This window comes from Galleria mellonella, unplaced genomic scaffold, assembly GCF_026898425.1.
Source record: "Galleria mellonella isolate WM207_F2 unplaced genomic scaffold, CSIRO_AGI_GalMel_v1 utg182, whole genome shotgun sequence".
Classification (NCBI taxonomy): domain Eukaryota; kingdom Metazoa; phylum Arthropoda; class Insecta; order Lepidoptera; family Pyralidae; genus Galleria; species Galleria mellonella.
The window spans coordinates 418295-441159 of NW_026442023.1; the positions used below are offsets into that span (position 1 = coordinate 418295).

At 37.7% G+C, this 22865-nt stretch overlaps 1 protein-coding gene across 1 annotated transcript; it reads left to right on the top strand.

The window, feature by feature from the left end:
- The first annotated feature begins 209 nt into the window (after positions 1-209).
- LOC113512962 (protein stoned-B-like) lies at positions 210-21546 on the top strand. Its single transcript, XM_031911015.2, has 16 exons — positions 210-342; positions 1532-3826; positions 3902-5403; positions 5737-5905; positions 5980-6134; positions 6482-6653; positions 7056-7271; positions 8102-8246; positions 8641-8769; positions 10441-10546; positions 11430-11598; positions 12316-12430; positions 12611-12774; positions 13729-13883; positions 15660-15867; positions 18906-21546. The coding sequence occupies exons 2-16, from the start codon at positions 1563-1565 to the stop codon at positions 19048-19050; spliced, it is 5814 nt and encodes a 1937-aa protein (XP_031766875.2). The 5' UTR covers positions 210-342; positions 1532-1562; the 3' UTR covers positions 19051-21546.
- Positions 21547-22865: the final 1319 nt, after the last annotated feature.

Genomic DNA, 22865 nt, shown 5'->3' on the forward strand with positions numbered 1-22865 from the left:
TCTTAAGTTGACAACCTCGGGCGTTAGTCGTCTTAAAGAGTGATGCCAAAAGAGGTCACAGTTCAAGAACGTAATGATTCCTTATAATCGGCAGCTGGCTGTGGCACCTAGAATGCAGCCAGCATCGCTTGGATGCAATCGGTATGTAGGGTTGCGCAGCGCGGCGCGCCGATCGATAGCACGTCGGACGGCGGCTGCGCGGCGTCCGCGGCGGCGCTGTCTCGGCGAGGCGCACCGCGCGCCTCCAGTGCCTGCCAGCAGGCGCCCTGAGCGCAGCGTGTTCCGCTCGAGCCCGCGATCCGACCGACCGACGGCCGCGACTGTACGATTGTTGCGATGAAGGTAGAGAGACCCTTTGCCCGTCCTCTGTAGCGCGTTAGTGGTATGACTTAGCTGTAAGTAGCGGCGGCTGCAGTCGGCCCGGTACGTGTCCTTAGCTAGCCGCTCTGTGTGTCTGTACCGCCGTCTCCGCCTCCATTCTCGCCCCCGCAGACATTCGTTCACTCCTGTCGCCCTTCGCCCTGCGCGGCCTCGCCCCTCATCATCAAGTTATCCCCTCATTGCACGGACATCATCAACCAGTTGACAGTCACTCGATAGTCTTGGGCCGTTTAGCATTGGGCGGTCGATCACTGCATACCTACATTATAACTTCATTCACCAATCGATTGTTGTTCATATTATTTCGGCTACATATATTGTCCGCATATCTATTATTCTATTGTCGAAAGTAGGTAAACATTATATTTCGATATTCCAGTACGTAAACCCTATACAGATACTCGAAAATATTTTTTAATTACCATTATCTGCGTTATATCATTATCAATGGCGTAACAATTGTGATCTACAACTAAAAATACTTTTTGTGCATTGAAGATATTGCAAATAGTGTTAACATATATATATCTAGCTCCACTTACATAATTGTTTCGCCATTGTATAGCTACTAAAGTCCGAATTATATTTAAAGAAAATAGTATACATGCGGCCAATGTTCGCGGGTAAAAGAGTCAGTTAATTCGTACGATCGATAATTTGTGATAGTAAGCACATTTAAAAAGAAATAAATATTCGAATTTTAAACAATTTTATGAATGTTGTTCATATCTAAATATGATGTAGTTTTCTCTAACATTGAATGTCCAAATAGATATAGGTTTGTTTATTGAACAATACAATTTATAGAAAAGGCGAGTTATTTCTGACGTACAGTTTATAAAATAAAAATATATTAGTCTTGTTATTTGCATATATTTCAATCATACGGGAAGATTCTTCTTTTCGATTCAGATTCAGAAAGATATTTGTAACTAATATTTACTAGTTTTCTATCATGTGACTTGGTCTCACTATAATCGATTTTAAAGGATACACCGAAAGCAAGATCAAGCACATTAGTTTTTTATTGTGTTTACTAAACATTATTTAAAATAGTCTTTAAATAGTGTTTTAGCACTGTGATATCAATTTGTAATGTAGTCTGTCAAATATCACGTCACCAACAAATTCTTTTTGTTTTTGATTTCAGCAATACAAAGAACTACTCGCAATCTCGTATAATGCTAAAGTTACCCAAAGGCCTTAAAAAGAAGAAAAAAGGGAAAAAGTCTAAACGCAAAGGCGAAGAGGAACTCTTCACAGAAGAAGAATTAGAAAAATATAGAAGAGAACATCAACAGCAGCAAACAGAAACCGGAGAAGGATCAGCTAAGGAGAATGAAGAATGGTCTAAATTTAAGGATTTAACAACTGGTGTCGATTCGGTTCTCAAAAAAACACAAGGAGATTTAGATCGTATAAAGTCGACTTCTTTCTTTCAACGCGTAGCACCAAAAGCTCAAGAAGTTAAACCAGAGCCAAAACCAACATCGCACAGACCAGTAGTTGAAGTTACAGCAGCCGATTTTCCACAATTAGTACAAGCAGCAGCCGCTGCAGAAGTTGACAGTGGAGATAAAAGTGACTACGGAGTAACAGACGACGAATCTGAGGAAGAAGATCAAGACGATATATTTGATACATCTTACGTAGAAGCAGTCGAACGTGGTGAAGTAAAATTAGCGTACGTTCCAGATTCACCTGAAGAATTTCAAGATGATGATATTTTTGATACATCTCATGTTGATGCTTTAATCAAAGGACAGGAAGCTAAAAGCTCCAAAGGAAAAAAGGCACTTGACATTGGTATTGCAGTTGAAGTTCTCACAGGTCGAATCGACAACGTAACAGTTACTACAAGGAGATCGAAAAGAACTATATCAGGAGATTTACTATTAGAAAACACTGAAACAGATCGTCCAATTGTTTCAACTACAAATAATACTGAACCTGTAGAAAAGAGTATCTTAGATACAGACGCTGATGTTCCTATTACAACTCCTATAGATCTCAGTGTTTCATTGCATACATCACTAATACTACAAAATAAAGTAAATACCCAAGAGGAACCTACATTTGATAACACAGAAAATAAACAAGATATTTGTGAAGAGGAAGAAGTAGATGAGTTTACATTATTAGCTGCAGAATCATTAGAAAGTAATACTGAAGCAACAAAATTACAAGAAAAGGAAATAAAGTTAGAACCTGTATTACAAGAGTCATGGTCAGCTTTTGAGGCGGACAAGAATGATGCAGTGTTCGCAGAAAGTATTGTTGAGGATCAGATTGATGTTATAGATCCATATCTTGATCAAGACGACCCTTTCGATACAAGTTTTGCTGACGTTGTAGTATCATCAGCGTTAACCAAGAAAGAAGCTGTTATTCTTGAAGACGACGACGATTTTGATCCTCGTGCTGACGAAATACCAGCGAGGCTAAATAATAGACGAAAATCATCTGTTCGTATTCATTTAACAAATCCCTCAGGTATAAGAGAATCTATAACCTCGGATGATATTATTGACAAAGAAAATTCTCGTGATTTACTTGGTGGTAGTACCACAGACTTAACACAATTAGGCGATTCACCTTTAGATCCTGTCGATATTAATAGTACTGAAATTGATCCTTTTGACACTACCATTGTAGACAATATTGTTGCACCAGGGAAAATAGAATTAAAATTATTAGAACAAGAATTAATTGAATCGCAACCTTCTCAAATTTATCGAGTTCCCAGTGACCCAGATTTTGATCCACGAGCTGAAGAACCAAAGAAAGAAGAAAGACGAGCTTCTCGCCCAGAAAATTTAGTAGTAAGTAAAAGTGTCGTGTTTAATATTGAAACAGTTGAAGCTTTTGATTTGGACAGTAAAGGAAAAATTGTAAAACCACTTACGCCATACTATACACGTGATCATTCTATTACTGAGGATATCAGCGAAGAAGCCGAGGCTGTTGATATTGTTACTGACAATTTGACGAGGACCCGGTCTGATGAAGATTTAGCTCCAAAATCTAATTATCAAACTAAAAGGCGACACTCTGAATATCCACAGACAAGTAATATTAAAAGTAATTCAAAATCAAGTGATATTTTTTATAGTACTCATAACGAAATTAAAGCAAAAGTATTAACTCCATCAGATCCTCAACAATCAGCGAATAAAATTGAAACAGATCCATTCGATACTTCATTTGCTGGTGACATTGCACCAAGTAAAACGGAATTGAAATTACTAGCTAAAGAATTTTCTTGTGAGAACACTGATAATATTCAGATAGAAGGATCTGATCTATTAGAACCTTCTGACGATATATTTCAAGTCAAAGCTCTCAGTCCTGAACCGACAGCTCCTACTAATCTTCCAGAAGAAGATTTTGATCCATTTGACACATCATTTGCAAGTGATTTGAATCCAGGAAAAACTGAGCTAAAGCTACTCGAATCTGAATTTTTAGGTTAAGAAGCGCTTTATTATCTATTAATCATGGCGTACAATCCTTTCTTGAGTATGAATGAACCAGCAGCACCTGTCAGTACTGATGCAATACTGAATCCATTTATGATGACTGATACAGAACCTAACACATTTTCCAATGATAACCCTTTTGCGGCAAGTAATCCATTTTCGGATTTTGGTAATAACTACGAACCTCCTGCAGGTGATACAGTACCGGCTGATATCTTTGGTATTACAGATCCAACGAGCATAGGCGCAAAACAGTGCAATGATTTTACTGCGGAGACGACAACATTTGATGTTTTTTCTGCTCATTCAAGTGTTTCTGAAAGACTCACTAAACCTACAGAACTTGAGTTAACTTCAACAACAGTAGATCTTACCTATCCGATTGAAGATGAGACATTTACACAGCAACGTCCTTTACCTCCTGAAACCCAAAACCTTATATTAAGTGTCACTGGTCAGATGGAATTTACTAGTTCACACTTACTTGATCGTATACCGCCAACCCGAACTCCAAGCCCGGTGTCGGTACGTGATATTCACTCACCTAGTCCTACTCCAGAACCAGAGGCAGAACCGGAACCAGTAACTGACAGTTTTGACATAAACCGAAATAAACCAGCTCGACCCCCTCCAGCTAGACCTCCGCCAGTGGCACGACCTCCTCCACCACGACCAGCTCCGCCACCTGTGCCTCAAGTACAGCCATCTCAACAACCGCAACCGAAGCCTACACAACCAGCACTTGACGATATTAATCTTTTTGATGCACCGGCACCAGTGGCAGTTAAACCAACAAAGGAAGACATATTAAGTTTGTATTCGGCTCCTAAAAAAGAACAGCAACCAATTGATTTTCTTAGTGACGATATTCTTGATAGTGCACCTAATGAATCGATCATGGAAATACAGCAACCTGTAACTAGCATGGATGCTAATGATTTTATGTCAGTGAAAGATACTGTAGCTCCTATAGTTTCTGAAGTGAAATCTGCAGAAACTAATTTATCGACACCTGTAAATGTAATTGCCGATGCAGATGCTGCTATGGATTGCACAGAACCTGCACCAGATATGTCGTCTACAGCTGTAGTTAATTCTCCTTTTACTAATATATTAGATGATGCAATGCAAACACGTAGGTCGAGTGGCGCTGAAAAGAATCCATTTGAAATCTCTGGTAATATAGATTCTCACATGTTTGAAGAAACTCAAGGTGGCATTTTCAATGTACAGACAGATGATTCTACAATAAATAATACCGTTGTAGAAACTACACAGAGTAATGCATTTGATTCAGTACCTAATGAAAATGTAGAAGTTACGCATAGTGATGTGTTTAGCTCAACAAAAGATACTTTCGGAAATAACGACTTTACAAATGTGACAGATTCATTTATGGAAACTCAAACGTTACAGTCTAATGACCCTGGATGGGGTGATACATCTGAAGCAATGGTTCAAGATGCGTTCCCAGAATCGCAAGATGCTTTTGATGCATTTTCTGCTAAATTCGACTCCACCTCAGCTAACCACAAGAATACCGGTGAGTTTTAATTATTTTAATCAATGTTAAAATACATATTTGTACACTTATACTTACATTTTTTTCTTTGACTCTACTGTAAAATAATAGTATCTTCATGCTTATAAAGTGAATAGAATTTATTGAAAATTAAAAATATATTACAATTTTTCAATAAATCAAACAGTAATAAAGTAGTTACAATAATAAATATATGTCAAACAAAAAACCTTTTAGTTTTTGGTGGTCTTTATTTAAAGACTTGTTTATTATTAATTTTACAATTTCAACTATTTGCATTGAAATCGTCTTTCCATCATATTGATATTACAGTAAAAACTTTTATTTGCAAAGGTGCATGGGGTGATGAGGGCAGTTCGGAAGGTATTCCGAGTGGTTTCGAGGCAGAAGCATTTGATCCATTTTTGAGCATGGATGCTCCACCACCGCCTGCTGCCACGCCACGTCTCGATCACCAAGGTTCTCGAGATTCGACTGATGACACTTTCTCTGTGTTCATCAGGTAAGTTTTTAGAATGAGATTATATTAATTTGAAAGAATTGAAACTGTAACTACATAGCCCATTGTTAACACAGACCCAAAGACAATGACACCTCTGGAGAAGAAGCTGCCGTGCCAGTGTTGGCCCCACCACCTCGACCGCAGGCTTTACCAGAATCCCCCCGATTTAATCCATTTGATAAAAGTGGCTTTGAATCACAGCAAGTTCCGGCAGATGCACAAAATCAAGGTAAGTTTAATAATTTGTACGATGCATAGTTGGTTATATATAGCAAGTAAATTATTTGTCATAGCTTCATTATTGTATGTCAACTTTGAACATTTGTGAGATAGATTCTTTATTTCTTTCTATTGGATAAAGTGAAGCAATCTCGGTGATTATCTACAAACAAATCAGTTTGAGTAAATAAGTAAATAATTGGATATAAATATCCAATTATCACTTAATGAAACATCTGAGCAATATTCTAAATTTTCGTATTCAGTATATTTATTTGCTAGTTATTGAAGTCAATCTCGCGTCTACGGTTGTTATTCATGCCACTAGTCTTTACTTATCAGTAACTAAAATTTAAGTGGCAGACGATGAAAGACGTCGATCCACCAGCGGAGGCGAAACACCACCGACACCTCTCTTCGATGAAGACGTGTCCATGCCGCTCGAGGACTTCCCAAGGACCACATACAAGGGCCCAGGCTGGGAAATGCATTTGCGTCAACCCAATAAAAAGAAAATTACTGGTCAGAGGTAATGTTACCATTTAAAATTTAATGTAGAATAGTTAGTATAATTATTCAACTGAAAGTACTGGCGTAACTGTAAACTGAGAGGTTTCCCTACAAGAATATTAATAATCTTTAACCCAATACTCTAAGCATCTTAATAATATCATAATCCAAGCATTTTTCATTTATAATCCTGTGTTTTTAAAACCTCTTAACTTGTTATGGAGCATAGTTTATAGCATTATGGGGTTAAAAATATTGTCTTTAATGTTTTGTCTTTTTGTGCCTTTAATTTGGCACCATAGAATGTTACTACAGCTATAAGCACTAGTGAGGGCCTTGAAGTTCGACCCCTTCCAGCTAGTCAAGTTCGTCCAGCTACTTTCTAACTACTTTCACTGATGTATTGTATTCGTTTCTATAGGTTTTGGAAGAAAGTATTCGTGCGGATGACTTACCAAGGTGACAATCCTGTGGTGCAGCTATTCAATGCTGCTGGAGACAAGGAACCATTCCAGGAGTTGCCACTGCAGGCGTGCTACTCAGTGTCTGAAGTAGGCGCTCAGCAATTTGACCAGTTCGGCAAGATATTTACTGTCAAACTGCAATACGTGTTCTACAAAGAGCGACCTGGAGTCAGGTGATTTTATTATCGAAATGTTCCATTTTTACAGCAGCTAGTCTTCTAATAGATTTATAAAAGAATTACTGATTGTTAAAAAATGCTTGTAATTAAGTTATCTTGAATAATAAAAACATTAAGGCAAATTATACCAGAATAAGTTTTTGTAAAGTAAGCACTAAGTACCCGTAAGTTGCATTTTTGGACACTGGTTTCACAAGGGTTGGAAACACATGAATGATGCTCCTGGTATTGTAGGCGTACTAAGCATCCATATGTTGAGTTGATCACTTATTTTAAGGCTCTATTTTCAACTGGAAAATGGAATAATAACGTCGTTTGCGTTATTGATATACATTAGTAGGACAAAAATAAGGGATGATAAGCGAGGATGAATTTAAGTCTTGGCTTGCCACGGCGAATTTACTAGAAATTTGTGGCTTTCTGTGAAAACCATATTAAAGTTAGTTTAACAGGGTATATTGCTAGCAATAAACCGATATAGCCCGAAAAATAAGCAAGCTGAAGTGGCAATGGGCTGGTCATATAGTTCGAAGAACCGACAACCGATGGTGAAGAAAGGTTCTTAGTGGCAACCACGTACTGGTAAACGCAGTGTAGGACGACCCCCCACTAGATAGAGTGACGGTCTGAATCGCATTGCATTCTTTATGGCAGTCTATGGGGGAGGCTTATGTAATGAATGAATTGCTAGCAATGAACCCATTAGACTCTATAACTGACAATTAAAGAAATTTCTCTAATTGCTCATCATCAGATGGATCCTGTACCTTGTTACCACCTCCATTGAAAAAAAGTTTTATATTGATATTGTATTATTTTAACAGGCCGGGTCAAGTTACAAAAGCTGAACGCATTACAAATAAACTGTCACAGTTCGCCGCCTATGCTATCCAGGGCGACTATCAGGGCGTCAAGGAATTCGGCAGCGACCTTCGAAAACTGGGTTTACCTGTTGAACATGCACCTCAGGTATAGCATTTCCTGAACCTATATATGATTATCTTTCTAGTAGGTGTCGTAAGAGACTAAGGGAATTTAATGGTCGAGGGATCAGCAGCAACGTTCCTCTGAAACATCGCCATAAGCCAAACTACGGTTGCCAATCTGCCTGCCAAGCGTTGCAACTACTGGTAGTCTCCCCAATGGTAAACTGCCATAGGAACGGGAGTGTTCCTTATAGCAGTCTATGGGGGAACCCCATGTTCAGCAGTGAACAGTTAACGGTTGATAATCATGACGATTTTGATGATTAGTTCACACAATGTGAAGCCGTGAGTCACAGCTAGTGTATAAATAAATCTATATAATAGTTAAGTCCTCAAATAGCTTTATATTTGAAACGTTAACGTTCTCTCCGGCGCAGGTGTCTCAGCTGTTCAAGCTGGGGTCGCTTAACTACGAGGATGTCAAGCAGTTCTCGTGCTGCATAGAGGAGGCCCTGTTCCGGCTGCCGGCACACAGGGACCGCGCCCTCACTTATAAAATGGAGGAGGTACACACGTTACTACCTGACTTATAAAAGTGATCGCTTATGTAAATGCGTGAGGATGGATAGACTTTGTAATTCTTTCACTCTTAAACAGCTGAACGGGTTTGAATGTATTTAGTGCAAAGGTAGGTTCTATACTAAAGAGTTAAGCCGAAAGACTAGTTATATTATAAGCGTAATTTGAGCATATTGGGAGATTGTAAAGCTCATCCAATTGAAGTATTGTATTGTACTGTAAAATCTTTATTGTTCATAATTTATATTGGACACATTAAAAGATTTAATATACAATGGCGGACTTGCCCCATAAAGGGATTTCTTACAGTCAACCTTTGAGAGGATGAAAGGAAATTGTAGAATATATGATGTAGTAAATAAATAAATAAGAATGAATGTAGTGCCTTTTAGGGAGTGCATTTTATTTTTTAAATATTAATTTTATGCATTAACCAACCACACAAATAAGCAAATAATGGTTTGCCAATCTGTTTTCTTTCCTTGGTCCGAAGGTTTAATTAAATTTTCATATAATTCTTACATTATCTACATATTATGAAATGTCAATTTATAATTACCATATAAAACAATGTTATAGTATTTAGTGGCAGATTTACATATTTGCCGTCAATAGGTTATTCAAATTTTGCCATCCGTATTTTTTTTTTAATGGATGATAATGGAATGGTAACCCCACCCGCGCTATCGGTATTCACCGGCGGGGCACCAGTGAAGGATGATCGGTGAGGATGAAGTAGGTCAGTTAACCCATCGTGACGAATTCAATAAGAATTGTTCACGATGGTTTCCAGGGGGAACCACGTGAAGGTCGACTTAATAAGGCATATTGCTAGCAATGGGGCTGTCAACTTCATTGCTAACAATCCTTTTCCCCCCTGCCACCCGTATTGACTCCACTACTTTTTTAAAGGGTTATTACAGAGTAGTAATTCTGTATGATGGTAAATGGTAGTATAATGAAAGATAATACATGAGAATGAAAGAGCAGGTCAGTTAGCTTATCGTGATGAATTTACCTTGACTTAAGTACAATAGATTCCAAAGAGGAATCGCGACAAGATCAACCTGACAAAGTATCATGCCAGCAATGAAGTTGCTAGTCGCCATCCTTTAAGACCCCAGTTGATACTCTCGTTCGCACATATGGTATATAGTTAAAATTATGAAATTGTAACATAATGAAAAAAAATTGTCTAAAATTCGTCACACTTGAAATTATACACTTAAGCTCTAAGCTCCAATCAATTCAGTCTGCTAGTAAATACGTTACTAGTTAAATATATTTCATGAACTGATGTTGGAGTTCCACGATATTACCAGATATATATACCAGAGGAAGACTTTATACAAAGTTGTTTGCTTGGGCACTTCTGTCTCATTCGTGTTTCAACAGTGAAGCAGTTGTGTTTGCATGGCTGTGTTTCGGTTTGAAGAGTGGGATATGGCGTGAATTTACAGGGTACAGTGGAATAACACCTGAGACCTCAGGATTGGCAACGCATTGGGGGTATCATGGGCGAAACAGTATACTCTGCTATGTCCATGGTACTGCTCAAGTCTATAGGCGACGGTTACCACTTTCCATCAAGTGGGCCTTCAGCTTGTTTGCCATTCTAAGTTGTATAAAAAAACGATATGCTTGCTTGATATATACAGGTACAAATAACAGCTGTGGACGAGTTGTATGTGGAGCAAGACGCTGAGGGTTCAGTCCTGAAGCAGATTGCACGCGTGCGATTATTTTTCCTGGGCTTCCTCAGTGGTAAATGCTGATCAATCAACTTATTTACCTTTTACTAGCAAATATAGGACGAATACTTTCTCTTCTCTTTGAATTTTTGTTTTGTGCAACTTAATATGAAGTTTGAAAATGAAGTTTCGAGACCTACTAATGTTATAAATGTGAAAGTGATTTTATTTGTTTGTTACCTCATAGCGCCTTAAGGGTTTAACCAATCACTATAAAATTTGATATACACATATTATGTGGGATGGAAAAAGATATAGGCTACTTTTTAACCCGGTCAGTAAACATATCCCGGTCACGCAGACAAAGTCGTAGGTCAAAGCTAGTACAGTGGAACCATGTACTCAAAAGTATTTTAAATAATATAAAAATATGTATAATATATGTATAAAATATAAAAATTCTCATATTGACCATTTTCCCAATACTGCACTAAAAGGGAGGTAATGATTTAGATTTTGCCTATGGATATTATTTTGTTTTGATCTTACCAGAAGGAGATGCTGTACAAAAGTTCTTAGTTTTGGCTGAGTTTTGGTTTCAAAGGTGGAATGTGGTAGTGAATTTACGGGGTATGGGTGTGTAACAGTTTAGTCCTCTAAAATGGCCACATATGAGAGGTACATTTGGGCATCACAGTGCACTCTGTAATATTCATACTGTTCTCGACTAAGGGCGTCGATTACCATTTTCCATCAGGTGAGCCTTAAAGTTACCGCTTCATAAAAAATTATTTAAAAAATTATATAGCTTTTTATTTATACCATTGATGTGGCAAACAAGCATACGGCTTGCCTGATGGCAAGCAATGACCGAATCCTATGAACGACTGCAATATCAAGGTAATACACTTTGTTCTCTTATTCTGATTGTACGCTGACACATCTGTGGTACTCAGGCATGCCGGACGTGGAGCTGGGTGTGAACGACCTCCGGCGTCAGGGCAAAGAGGTGGTGGGCCGCCACGATATCATCCCCGTCGTCACCGAGGAGTGGATTCGCGTCGAGGATGCTCAGTTCCACGCCTGCGTGCAGCCGGAGGAGTTCGATAACACGCAGATTATAAAGTAACTCATTAATAACTCTTTTATGTTTTTTTTTGCAGCCATTACAGAATGTCCTATTTTAGATTTTGTGGAAATTATATAAGAAAGAATATAGTAGGTGTACTTTATAGTCGAAGGATGAGCAGCAGCGTCCCTTTTTAAACATCACCAAAGCCTAACTGCGGTTGCTAACTCGACTGCCAAGTACTACTGGCAAATCCCCTCTTATGGGAGAAGCCTATATGCAGCAGAAAGTTAACGGCTGATATGATGATGACGATGATGATGATGATAGAAGGCAGGTATAATAGGTAAGGTATTATTGGAAGGGTATAACATAAAAGGGTATACGCATATTTGAGGGAGGCCGGGTGAATCTGTTATGTCTTCTTTCCATCCCCAGATTTTGGTAACATCTTTACATATTATGTAAATTAAACACAATACAACTGTGCAATAATTCAAAACCAAAATAATGCATTTCAAAATGTAATTGCAAAAAACAAATAATCGATACATACACAAAAATACATACATACATACATATCTGTCACGCCTGTCTCCCATTAGGGTAGGCAGAAACAATGGAACGCCAAATGCTTCGATTCAAACAAACCTCTTTCGTTTCTTCCACATTCATCAATCTTTAAAAAATATTTTTGTGTATGCATCGAACTGATATTTTTGCTTGTAATTGCTTAAACATTTTCGAAAATAGCATGTCTTCCAATACTTCAGGTTCAAGCCGCCGGACGCGTGCTACATAGAACTGATGCGCTTCCGAGTGCGCCCTCCCAAGAACCGGGAGTTGCCCCTGCAGCTGAAGGCAGTCTGGTGCGTCACCGGTAACAAGGTAAAGTAACACCAATAATAAAATACGGTTTCATTTGATTTTCGAGATATCCCTGTTCCAGCCGCGTTTCTGCTGTGAAGTAGTTGTGTTTGTAAACTTTTAGTGGACATTCAAGTAATAATTCTTTCTTTCCTCTCCCCTAAATTAGATTAGTATTAAGAGTAATTGGTAAATACCCAGGTGGAGTTACGTGCGGACGTGCTGGTGCCAGGATTCGCGTCTCGGAAACTGGGCCAGGTGCCGTGCGAGGATGTCTCCATCCGATTCCCCATCCCTGAGTGTTGGATCTACCTGTTCAGGGTCGAGAAACACTTTAGATACGGCTCCGTCAAGTCTGCTCACAGGTATATATTCACTATTCATTGTTTACTTATTTTTCTTTATTTACACTAGAGGATAGAGCTTGGCTGCAAAATAATTTCGAATTAGAAGTACACGACCATAATTACAGAAGAAAAAGGATCAAAGGGTCTTTATCTCAGCATTAAGCCACCAATGGCGGGCACATTTTTTTTAATGGATGATAATGAAATGGTAACGTACGCTAATGGTACGCTGACGAGACACCAGTGAGAGATAATAAGTGAGAAGGATAAGTTAGGTCAGTTAGCCCATCGTGATGATTACACCTGAAATTCAATAAGATGGTTTCACGCACCACGTGGAGGTCAACCCGACAGGGTACATTGCAGGCAATGGGACTGGTAGTTCGCATTACTAACAATTACTTAAGTTCCCTTAGTCGCCACTTACGGCACCCATGGGAAAGGAAGGAGTGGCCCATTCCTTGTCGGGACCACACGGCATACAGTTAAGGTAGTTACTAATTAATGGATTAAGGTTTTAGTGACGCACATGCGACATTTCTGGTGAGGCAGGCGTTCAAAGGTTATGGTAACTGTTTACCAACGAACGATGGAATTTTTTTTGTAGAAAATGAAATCAGGTCAGTTGGTCAATCGTGATGAATTCACGAGGAATTGAAATCACGACCCTCTAGAAAGAGGGGACTAAAAATAGAATACTTAGCAGAAACAAATAACACAAGAAAAAGATCAAACAGCGCAAAACTAAGAGGAATTTTATCGACAAAATTCTTAAAGGCAGTCTTCGAGTAGAGAGAAGTAATTATAAACATACTTACATGCATATCATCATCATCTCAGCCATTATCTGTTCACTGCTGATCATAGGTATTCACCATAGATTGCCATAAGGAATGGTCTTGAGCCACCTGACTTTTGAATGTATGCAAACTATTCCATCAATAATTATAAATATTATTGTTTATTTTACAGGCGCACAGGCAAGATAAAAGGCATTGAACGCTTCTTAGGAGCAGTTGATACCCTGCAAGAGTCTCTAATTGAAGTCACATCGGGCCAGGCCAAGTACGAGCACCAGCATCGGGCTATAGTCTGGAGGATGCCCAGATTACCCAAAGAGGGCCAAGGTGAGGCTGGTCTTATCAGTAGGCATGAGTAATATGGATACTGATCCTATATCTATATATTGGATCCTTCTGGATATTGACGGTGGAAAAAAGGTCTTACAACATTAGAAGTGTCGCGTGCGCATTGCCGACCCTGAAGAAACCTTAGTTTTTTTTATACAACTTACAATGGCAAACAGGCTGACGGCCCACCTGATGTAAAGTGGTAACCGTCGCCAATAAACATGAGCAGTAATATGGACATAACAGAGTATACTGTTTCGACCATGATACCTCCCATGCGTTGCCATTCCTAAGGACTCGGGTGTTATTCCTCTGTACCCTGTAAATTCACGCCTGTTTTTGGCAGGGCAGTCATGTTTTTGTTAACTGTTATTATAATTTTAAGGACGATATTAATACGAGGCCAATCATGGGCAACGTATTTAATAAACAATTTATTTTTAGCCTTGTAAATTTATAATAATTAAATTGAAAAAACAATGTTAACAAACGAATACAAATGTTGATAGAATCAACAAATAAGTTATTTTTCATAAGTGATTCACTGTTGATTCATCAATTATGGACTTGTGTACATCAACAAATTATTTATTGTTTTAATTTGTTATTATTTTCGCTGTTACATATGTATGTATGCATGACCGTAGCCGGGGGGGGGGGCGCATTGAAGGGCAAATCCCTATCTTAAAAAGCCCAATGACCTACCATAAAATGACAGTCCCCGAGAAAATTATATTTGCTTTTTCGAAGTCACTTAATTATGGCTTCTGCCCTACTAAAAAGTTCTTTTGCCCTACCTTAAACTTGGGTCTAACTACGGCCCTGTATGTATATCACACTTTACAAAGGTGTCGAAAATGACCTCTTTGCTTCGTAAAATAATTTTGAAGCGGTTTATATTTGGAATTCTGAAAGTTTACTAGGGAATATTTCAATTTTCGCCCATAGAAGGAAAGATACGCGCATCAACACCGAAAAAGTAGCATAAAATAAGATCTTAGCGGGGGAAAGGGATTGTTAGTAATGGAGACTGAGAATCCCATTGCTAGCAATATACCCAGCCAGGTCGATCTCCTCGCGGTTCCCCTTGGAAACTATCATGGTTAATTCTTGATGAATTCATCATGATAGGCTAACTGGCCAGTTTTCATTCTCATCGATCACCTTTTACTGGTACTCCGCTAGCGTATCCCGTTAGCGCAGGCGGGGTCACCATTCCATTTTCACCCATCAAAAAAAAAAAAAGAACAACTACTGTAGAAATTTGATAGTAATCTACTGTTGTAAATTGTCATGGTCATCAGTCAAAAGTCATGGTAAGCAGACATAGTCATGGTAGCAGTAGCTGTTTAGGTTTGTTTTTTTTTTCTATACGGGTAATAATAAAATAGTAACCTCGCTTGCGCTATCGGTGTACGCTGGCGGGGCACGAGTGAGGTATGGTAGGCGAGGATGGAAGCGGTGGAGATCAGTAGGCCCATCATGGTGAATCCATAAAAATTGTACAAACTCACATCGGTGCTGACTTCATCCTCGCCTAACGTCACTCATAGCTTCTTAGCGTATATTGGTTTTATTTATTTATTTAAAGGAATACCAACAACATTATAACATATATAACAAACATTAAATGCCTATTAAAAGTATTCACAGCATTTGCTTTAACATAATTATACAGTATGAAATGAAGTTAACAATTTTATGGAACTGGTAGCGCAGGCGTGTTCTATTCTATTTTCAAATTTTAAAAAAATATTCAATATGTGTATGCAGGTGCGTATACGACCCACAACCTGGTGTGCCGCATGGCGCTTACGTCCTACGACCAGGTGCCGTCGGAGCTGGCGCGGCACGCGTTCGTGGAGTTCACGATGCCGGCCACGCAGGTCAGCCACATGACCGTGCGCTCCGTCTCGCTGCAGAACCACGACAACGACCCGCCGGAGAAGTACGTGCGCTACCTCGCCAGGCACGAGTACATGTACGTATCGACAATCATTGGTTATTTTTTTTTTTTGATGGATGATAATGGAATAGCAACCCCGCCTGCGCTATCGGTATACACTGGCGAGGCACCAGTGAGGGATGATAGATGAGGATGAAAACGCAGGTCAGTTAGCCCATCGTAACGAATTCAACGATAAATTAGTCACGATGGTTTCCAGGTGGAACCGCGTGAAGGTCGACTTGATAAGGTATATTGATAGCGATGGGGCTAACCTCCCCATTACTAACAATCCCTTCCCCCCATTATTGATTATTTTCTTAGATTATATAGATATAATGTCTCTATACAAATGATTCGAGAAAAGCGGGACAACTTTTTCATACAATTTTGTCTGATAAATAGTTATAAGTGATTCCTTTATTACTTCTATATTTTGTCTTATAATTTCTACATCTTTTTAATGCGTAAATACTCATTTTATTTATTAAATAATAATACATCAAGATACATTGTATGCGTATATATATATACACACACACATATATATATATATATATATATATATATATATATATATATATATATGTGTGTGTATATATATATAGAACACTGATAAAAAAACGAATAGGCTAATTTGGCAATTAGCTGACAAAAAGTTGACCCGTTTTTGAGGCTCGATGCTCTATCTATATAATCTAAGGCTGTTTTAATAAAAAAAAAAGATTTCAATTATAGTAATTTTGACTTTGAAACTAAACTAATGGACCGATTTTGATAAAATTTCTACGAGACCAATTTGTAATTATATCCTATCAGACAAAAAATCAATTTTCTAAAACGGTTTAGAACTGACGGAGTTATGAGGTGAACATAAAAAAAAATACTATCGAATTGTTATCCTCTATAATCTATATATATATCTATATAATTGTAAGTGTATCCTCCTTTTGAAAGTCCGTTAAAACTATATTATAAACGTATGCAAGGAAGGGCCGGATGAGCCGTGCCCATCCCAGAACTATTTGGTGCCCAACCTGTATCAATTGGGCATCGCAAAGGCTTGATTGAATGAATTTTAAAGACGCTTTTTATTAGAGGTTTACTGTCTTATTCATAAAAACTAAAACCTTCTGCAAACCTTTTTAAACTATTTGAACATTGTTTTATCACTTTGTTTCAAATTGGGAATTTTAACTCTGTCAGTTGGGGGAAAAGGATCGTTAGTAATGGAGACTAAGATCCTAATGCTAGCAATATACCCAAACAGGTCGACCTCTTCGCGGTTCTCCCTGGAAACTATCATGGTTAATTCCTGATGAATTCATCATGATGGGTTAACTGGTCTGTTTTCATTCTCATCTATCACCCTTCACTGGTGCTCCGCCAGCGTATCCCGTTAGCGCAGGCGGGGTTACCATACCATTTTCACCCACAAAAAAAAAGACTCCATCAGTTGTAAACCGATTTGGAATATTGTTTTTTTTTTTTCATTTTGAAATTTTATCAAAATTGGTTCAATATTTTAGTTTTTAGATTTAAATAAATTGTTTTATTCACAATAGAAGTCGGTTTTTTTGTGGAATTCAATCTTGTATTATCTGTCTTGATTTCGTTCCGAGACATTTGCACATACCTACATCTAAATAAAAATAATGTATTACACTTTAAGATGAGTTGATCCTTCAAACCAGATAAATAGTAGGTTTTTATTAAAAAATGGCAAAAAAGCTGACTGATGCATTTTTTTATCTGATATCGAATCATCTGTTTGGTGTCATTAAAATTGGAAACGATAAATAAAATTAGCCTAAGGACATATAAAAAATTATGAAATTAAAATTTACGTAGGTCGCCTTTACGTTTGGGATATTTATTTGTTTTTTTTTCTGTTTCTTTTTTAGGGTTCCATACCGAAATGTATAAAGGATCCCTTATGTTGTGACTTTGTTCGCCCTCCCATCTGTAACAGTGTTTTACTTAGCAACTAATAAAGCTGTCGATTTGAAATTTAAAATAACTTTACATATTACTGGCGCACATATTGTATAGGAACAGATGATGAATAGTGTTTAAAATTAACCTTTTTATATATTGACAATTGTAGTTTTTTATAAAAAAGAAAATTGATAAACAATTGAAAAAGAACAAAATATACATACAATACTTCAAGTCAATAGACGGTAATTTTATTTTACAACTAATATAATTAATAAATAATATATACTAAACAAGAACCAGCACATTTTACAAACAAATAGAAAATATATATATATATATATATATATATATATATATATATATATATATATATATATATATATATATATATATATATATATATATATGAAAAAAAAAAAATTAACGTTGGGTCCAAAACAAAAATATCTAAATAGACCGACTAGTACAAGTGGGATATTATATAAAAGGGCTTAATTTGTATATTTTGAAACTGATTTTTATTTATATTTAAGCTGGCTAGTTGTTTCAGTTATGATCAATAATGTGAGAAGAATTACACTGACCCCCACTCCCTCTTATATCTGAAGTTTTTGAAGAAAAACATCTGAAATAATTATAGTTTGTACAAGTAAAATACAACTATATTTCTTACTAGTGTTATTTTTGAGAAATTATCAAACAACCCCCAAAAACAATTTAGTTATTCGGTCCAGTTTCTAATTACAATTATGGCCCAAAATAAGAAATTGCGTATTGTACTTGGTATCAATAATAATATTAGGTATCTATTTCGTATGAGAAATTCGATAAAGGTCATTTTATCTCATATTTATATATTTGCTAGTGCTTACCTGCGACTTCTTCCGCGTGACCAGAATAAAGTCTATATCCTTTTCCATCCCATATAGTACGTGTATACCAAATTTCAATGATTAGTTAAGCTGTTGAGACGTCGTAAAGTAACAAATAAACAAACAAATTAATTCACTTTCATATAATATTAGTAAGGGTGCACGGAACCCATGGCGTGTGAGGTCAACTCGTGTTTGACCGATTTTTTGCAATGGTGTGTGATATTGATTTATTACATCGCCGGTACATTTTATGTACAGAGTGGGCATCGAGCGGACGTCAGGGCAGGCGGCGCCGGCGTACGCGGTGGCGGCCGCCAGCGACGCCCGGCCCTGCGCACCCGCCGCCCCCGCCGCCGCCCCCGCTGCCCCGCAGCCGCCCTCTTCGGACTCCGACTCGGATTAGATCTGATATTAATCACTTCAGCCGGAACACATTGTATATATACATCAAAATCACTATAATACAAAATATTTATTGTATCTATTTTTAAGAGACGATCGATGCTTCGGACGATACCCCACCGCTGCGTAGTCTAATTGATATATAAAAGCAGATGTTAAGATGTTAATCGATACTATTTTAAAGGTCTGTTGAGTAATTAATGATCCTAATAATTTAATCGCCTGTTGTGCGCACAAAAAATGTATTTAGCAACCAGAGTGCGAGTGAGAGTTAGTGTTCCTGTCTCTAAGCAACGAGTACAGTGATCCATGAGAGCGATGAACTATGAGAGTGACGAATCGTATAAGCGGTGAGCCGTCAGAGCGTCAAATCGCGCAAACGGTGAGCCGTGAGAGCGTCAAATTGCGCAAACGGTGAGCCGTGAGAGCGTCAAATCGGCAAGTGGTGAGTTGTGAGAGTGACGAACTATGCAAGCGGTGAGTCGTGAGAGCGACGAATCGTGCAAGCGGTGAGCCGTGAGAACGTCAAACCGTGCAAACGGTGAGCTGTGAGAGTGACGAACTATGCAAGCAGTGAGTCGTGAGAGCGTCAAATCATGCAAGTGGTGAGCCGTGAGAGCGTCAAATTTGCAAGCGGTGAATCGTGAGAGCGACGAACTATGCAAGCGGTGAGTCATGAGAGCGATGAATCTTGCAAGCGGTGAGCCGTGAGAACATCAAACCGTGCAAACGGTGAGCTGTGAGAGTGACGAACTATGCAAGCGGTGAGTCGTGAGAGCGTCAAATCATGCAAGCGGTGAGCCGTGAGAGCGTCAAATTTGCAAGCGGTGAATCGTGAGAGCGACGAACTATGCAAGCGGTGAGTCATGAGAGCGATGTATCTTGCAAGCGGTGAGCCGTAAGAGCGTCAAATCGTGCAAACGGTGAGCCGTGAGAGCGACGAACTATGCAAGGGATGAGTCGTGATAGTGACGAATCATGCAAACGGTGAGCCGTGAGAGCGTCCAATTTGCAAGTGGTGAGTCGTGAGAGCGTCTCGTATTGTACAAGCAGTAAGCGTTATGCGCACTGTCAGCATGACGACTTAAACTATTCGATTATTTTTGAATACATATTACGCGATTGTGAATCACGTGTATATTAAATATATTAGCGGTTTAACTGATAAATCCAAATGCATATATCTGCATAAATATGATATTTATGCTACTATATTTATATATTGAAAAACATGGTTTCATAAATTATGTATAATAAGTACGTAAAATGAAATATCATTAAGTAATAAAAATTTCATTTTGAACAAAAAAATAAAATAAACATCGTGATCAACGATTATGATGGTAGTTGATTTGTAATAGAAATAGAGGCATGATTATAATATAGCTTGTAGACGCGTGATAATACCTACCACTGTATTTAAAACTGGTGTTAAACATATATTAATCAGCGAATTGTATCGTCATAAACCTTATAGAGCGATCAAAAATTATTTGAAAATAATAGTCATGTAGGCAATAACTATTTATAGAGTTATGTATTGTAAAATATACACGGATCTGTTGCTTGGAACTTTGATAGTGTATCGTTCGTTGATCTTTTTGAATTCAATAATAAATGTGAAAGAATTACATTATTGTTGTTAACCGATGTAAAACTTAGATCAAATTGTCCCTGGTGTTAAGGGTAGGGTGGCATCACATAGAGTTAACGAAGTATCTATAAGTATACAAAGTTAGTCGGAAAGGATATACCGTGGACTTAGTATAACGTACTTAAATTTTGCAATCTAAAGGATATTCCAATTCAAAGCTCAGTTAATATTCGTGAAATTGAACAATTTTAATCAAGGAATCAATTCGAATTTTAAAAAAAAATAGTACCAAATAATAGCCAAAGATAAGGTAAAGGTACCGAATAAAAGCTAAAGATTTCTGTATATCATGTAAAATATAAAGAAATCTTTAGATCAATACAGCTATATTTATAAATACAAATGCTTGTATTATGTAGATCGATTTGCAATTATCTAAAGGCGAGACAGTGTTTTAAAAAATATTATACCATAATGTAATATATATATTTTTTTATATCAATATTTTTTTTTATAATTGGAACTATTTCTTTGATATTTTGTATAATGTGAACGAAATTTAAAAAAAATCTTATTTTGTCTATGTTCCTTGGTGAAGATGCCATGTTCAAAACATGAATATTAACTCAAGATTCCTTACAAGTATAGTCCTTTCAGTCTAACCGTATAAATATATATAGAATAATAAATTATACAAAGTAGGTTCACACGATAAATCTAATAACATATTTAGGTACAATAAATAATTATATAACAAAATAAAATTATATATTTATTGATCAATATGTAATCAAATTAAGACCTACCTACAAAATGTTTAGCTCTATTCGAGATATGTTGCATGTACCTAGTACTACGCGGTGGACCTCATGTTTTGTTGTTAATAAAATTATTATGCCCGTATTTTTTTATTATTAACTAGTCACCCGCCCCGGATTCGCACGAGTTGTATCGCATATAGGGGGGTGAAGGGATTTATTTATTTAACTCTTTATTGTATTTAATAAAAATATACAATGATAAATGTACAATTCAAGTGAAATACAGTAACATAAATAAAGATTAAAATATACACATAAAAACAGCACCTTTGCTAGCAATACACCCTGTCATGTTGACCTCCACATGGTCACTCCTGGAAACAATCGTGTTCTATTCCAGTTGTATTCATCGCTATAGGTTAATTGGCCTGCTTTTTCATTGTTATCATCTTTTTTATGGGTGAAAATGGTATGGTAACCCCGCCTGCGCTAACGGGATACGCTGGCGGAGCACCAGTGAAGGGTGATAGATGAGAATGAGAACAGGTCAGTTAGCCCATCATGATGAATTCATCAGAAATTAACCATGATAGTTTCCAGGGGGAACTGCGAGGAGGTCGACCTGGTTGGATATATTGCTAGCAATGGGATTTTCAGTCTCCATTACTAACAATCCCTTTCCCCCCAATTATCATCTGTCACTGGTGCCCTGACAGCGTATACCGTTAGCGCAGGCGAGGCTACTATTCCATTATCATCCATTACAAAAAATTATATAGGTCAGTTGGCCCGTTTAGACGAATTCAATAAGAACTAGCCACGATAGTTTCTGGGGGGAAACCACATGGATGTTGGCTTGATAGGATATATAATTAGCTATGGGGCTGTTAGACTTCCCATTACTAACAACCACTTTCATTTTGATACGTTATACTTCCGTATCCCGTAATTGTTCTTCTATAATCCATCTTTCAGAAAAAAAAAAAACTAGAGACAGCGGCTACCAATTCGCTTGCCAAGCGTGGCATCACTGGCAAAGCTCTCCTATGGGAGAGGGCTATGTTCAACAGTGAATAGTTAACGGCACTCTTTGAACTGAAACACAGCCATACAAGCATAGTTCTAGACCGGCTTGAGCGGGGGGAGAGGGGAGTGGTAGTAATGGGAATTAAAAATCTCATTGCTATCAATATATCCTATTACGTCGACCTCCACGCGGTTCCTCCTGGTAACTATTGTGATTGAATTATTGTTACTCACGATAGGCCAACTGACCAGCTTCATCCTCACTTGTCATCTCTCACTGGTGCCTCGCCAGTGTATACCGTTAGCACAGGCAAGGTAAGCATTCCATTATCATCCATTAAAAGTAAAAAAAGCACGGCCTGAGACTTAGTCCTCAAAAATATATTCTTATTAAAAAATGTATTATATTTCCCAGGAATTATTAAACGGATTTTA

What these genes read in the sequence shown, in the direction of transcription:
- LOC113512962 (XM_031911015.2), top strand. Translation starts at nt 1,563, where the DNA reads ATGCTAAAGTTACCCAAAGGCCTTAAAAAGAAGAAAAAAGGGAAAAAG. An exon ending in AAAGAGCGACCTGGAGTCAG is followed by an intron (nt 7,272 to 8,101) that starts GTGATTTTATTA and finishes TTATTTTAACAG; the next exon opens with GCCGGGTCAAGTTACAAAAG. An exon ending in TCACTTATAAAATGGAGGAG is followed by an intron (nt 8,770 to 10,440) that starts GTACACACGTTA and finishes TGATATATACAG; the next exon opens with GTACAAATAACAGCTGTGGA.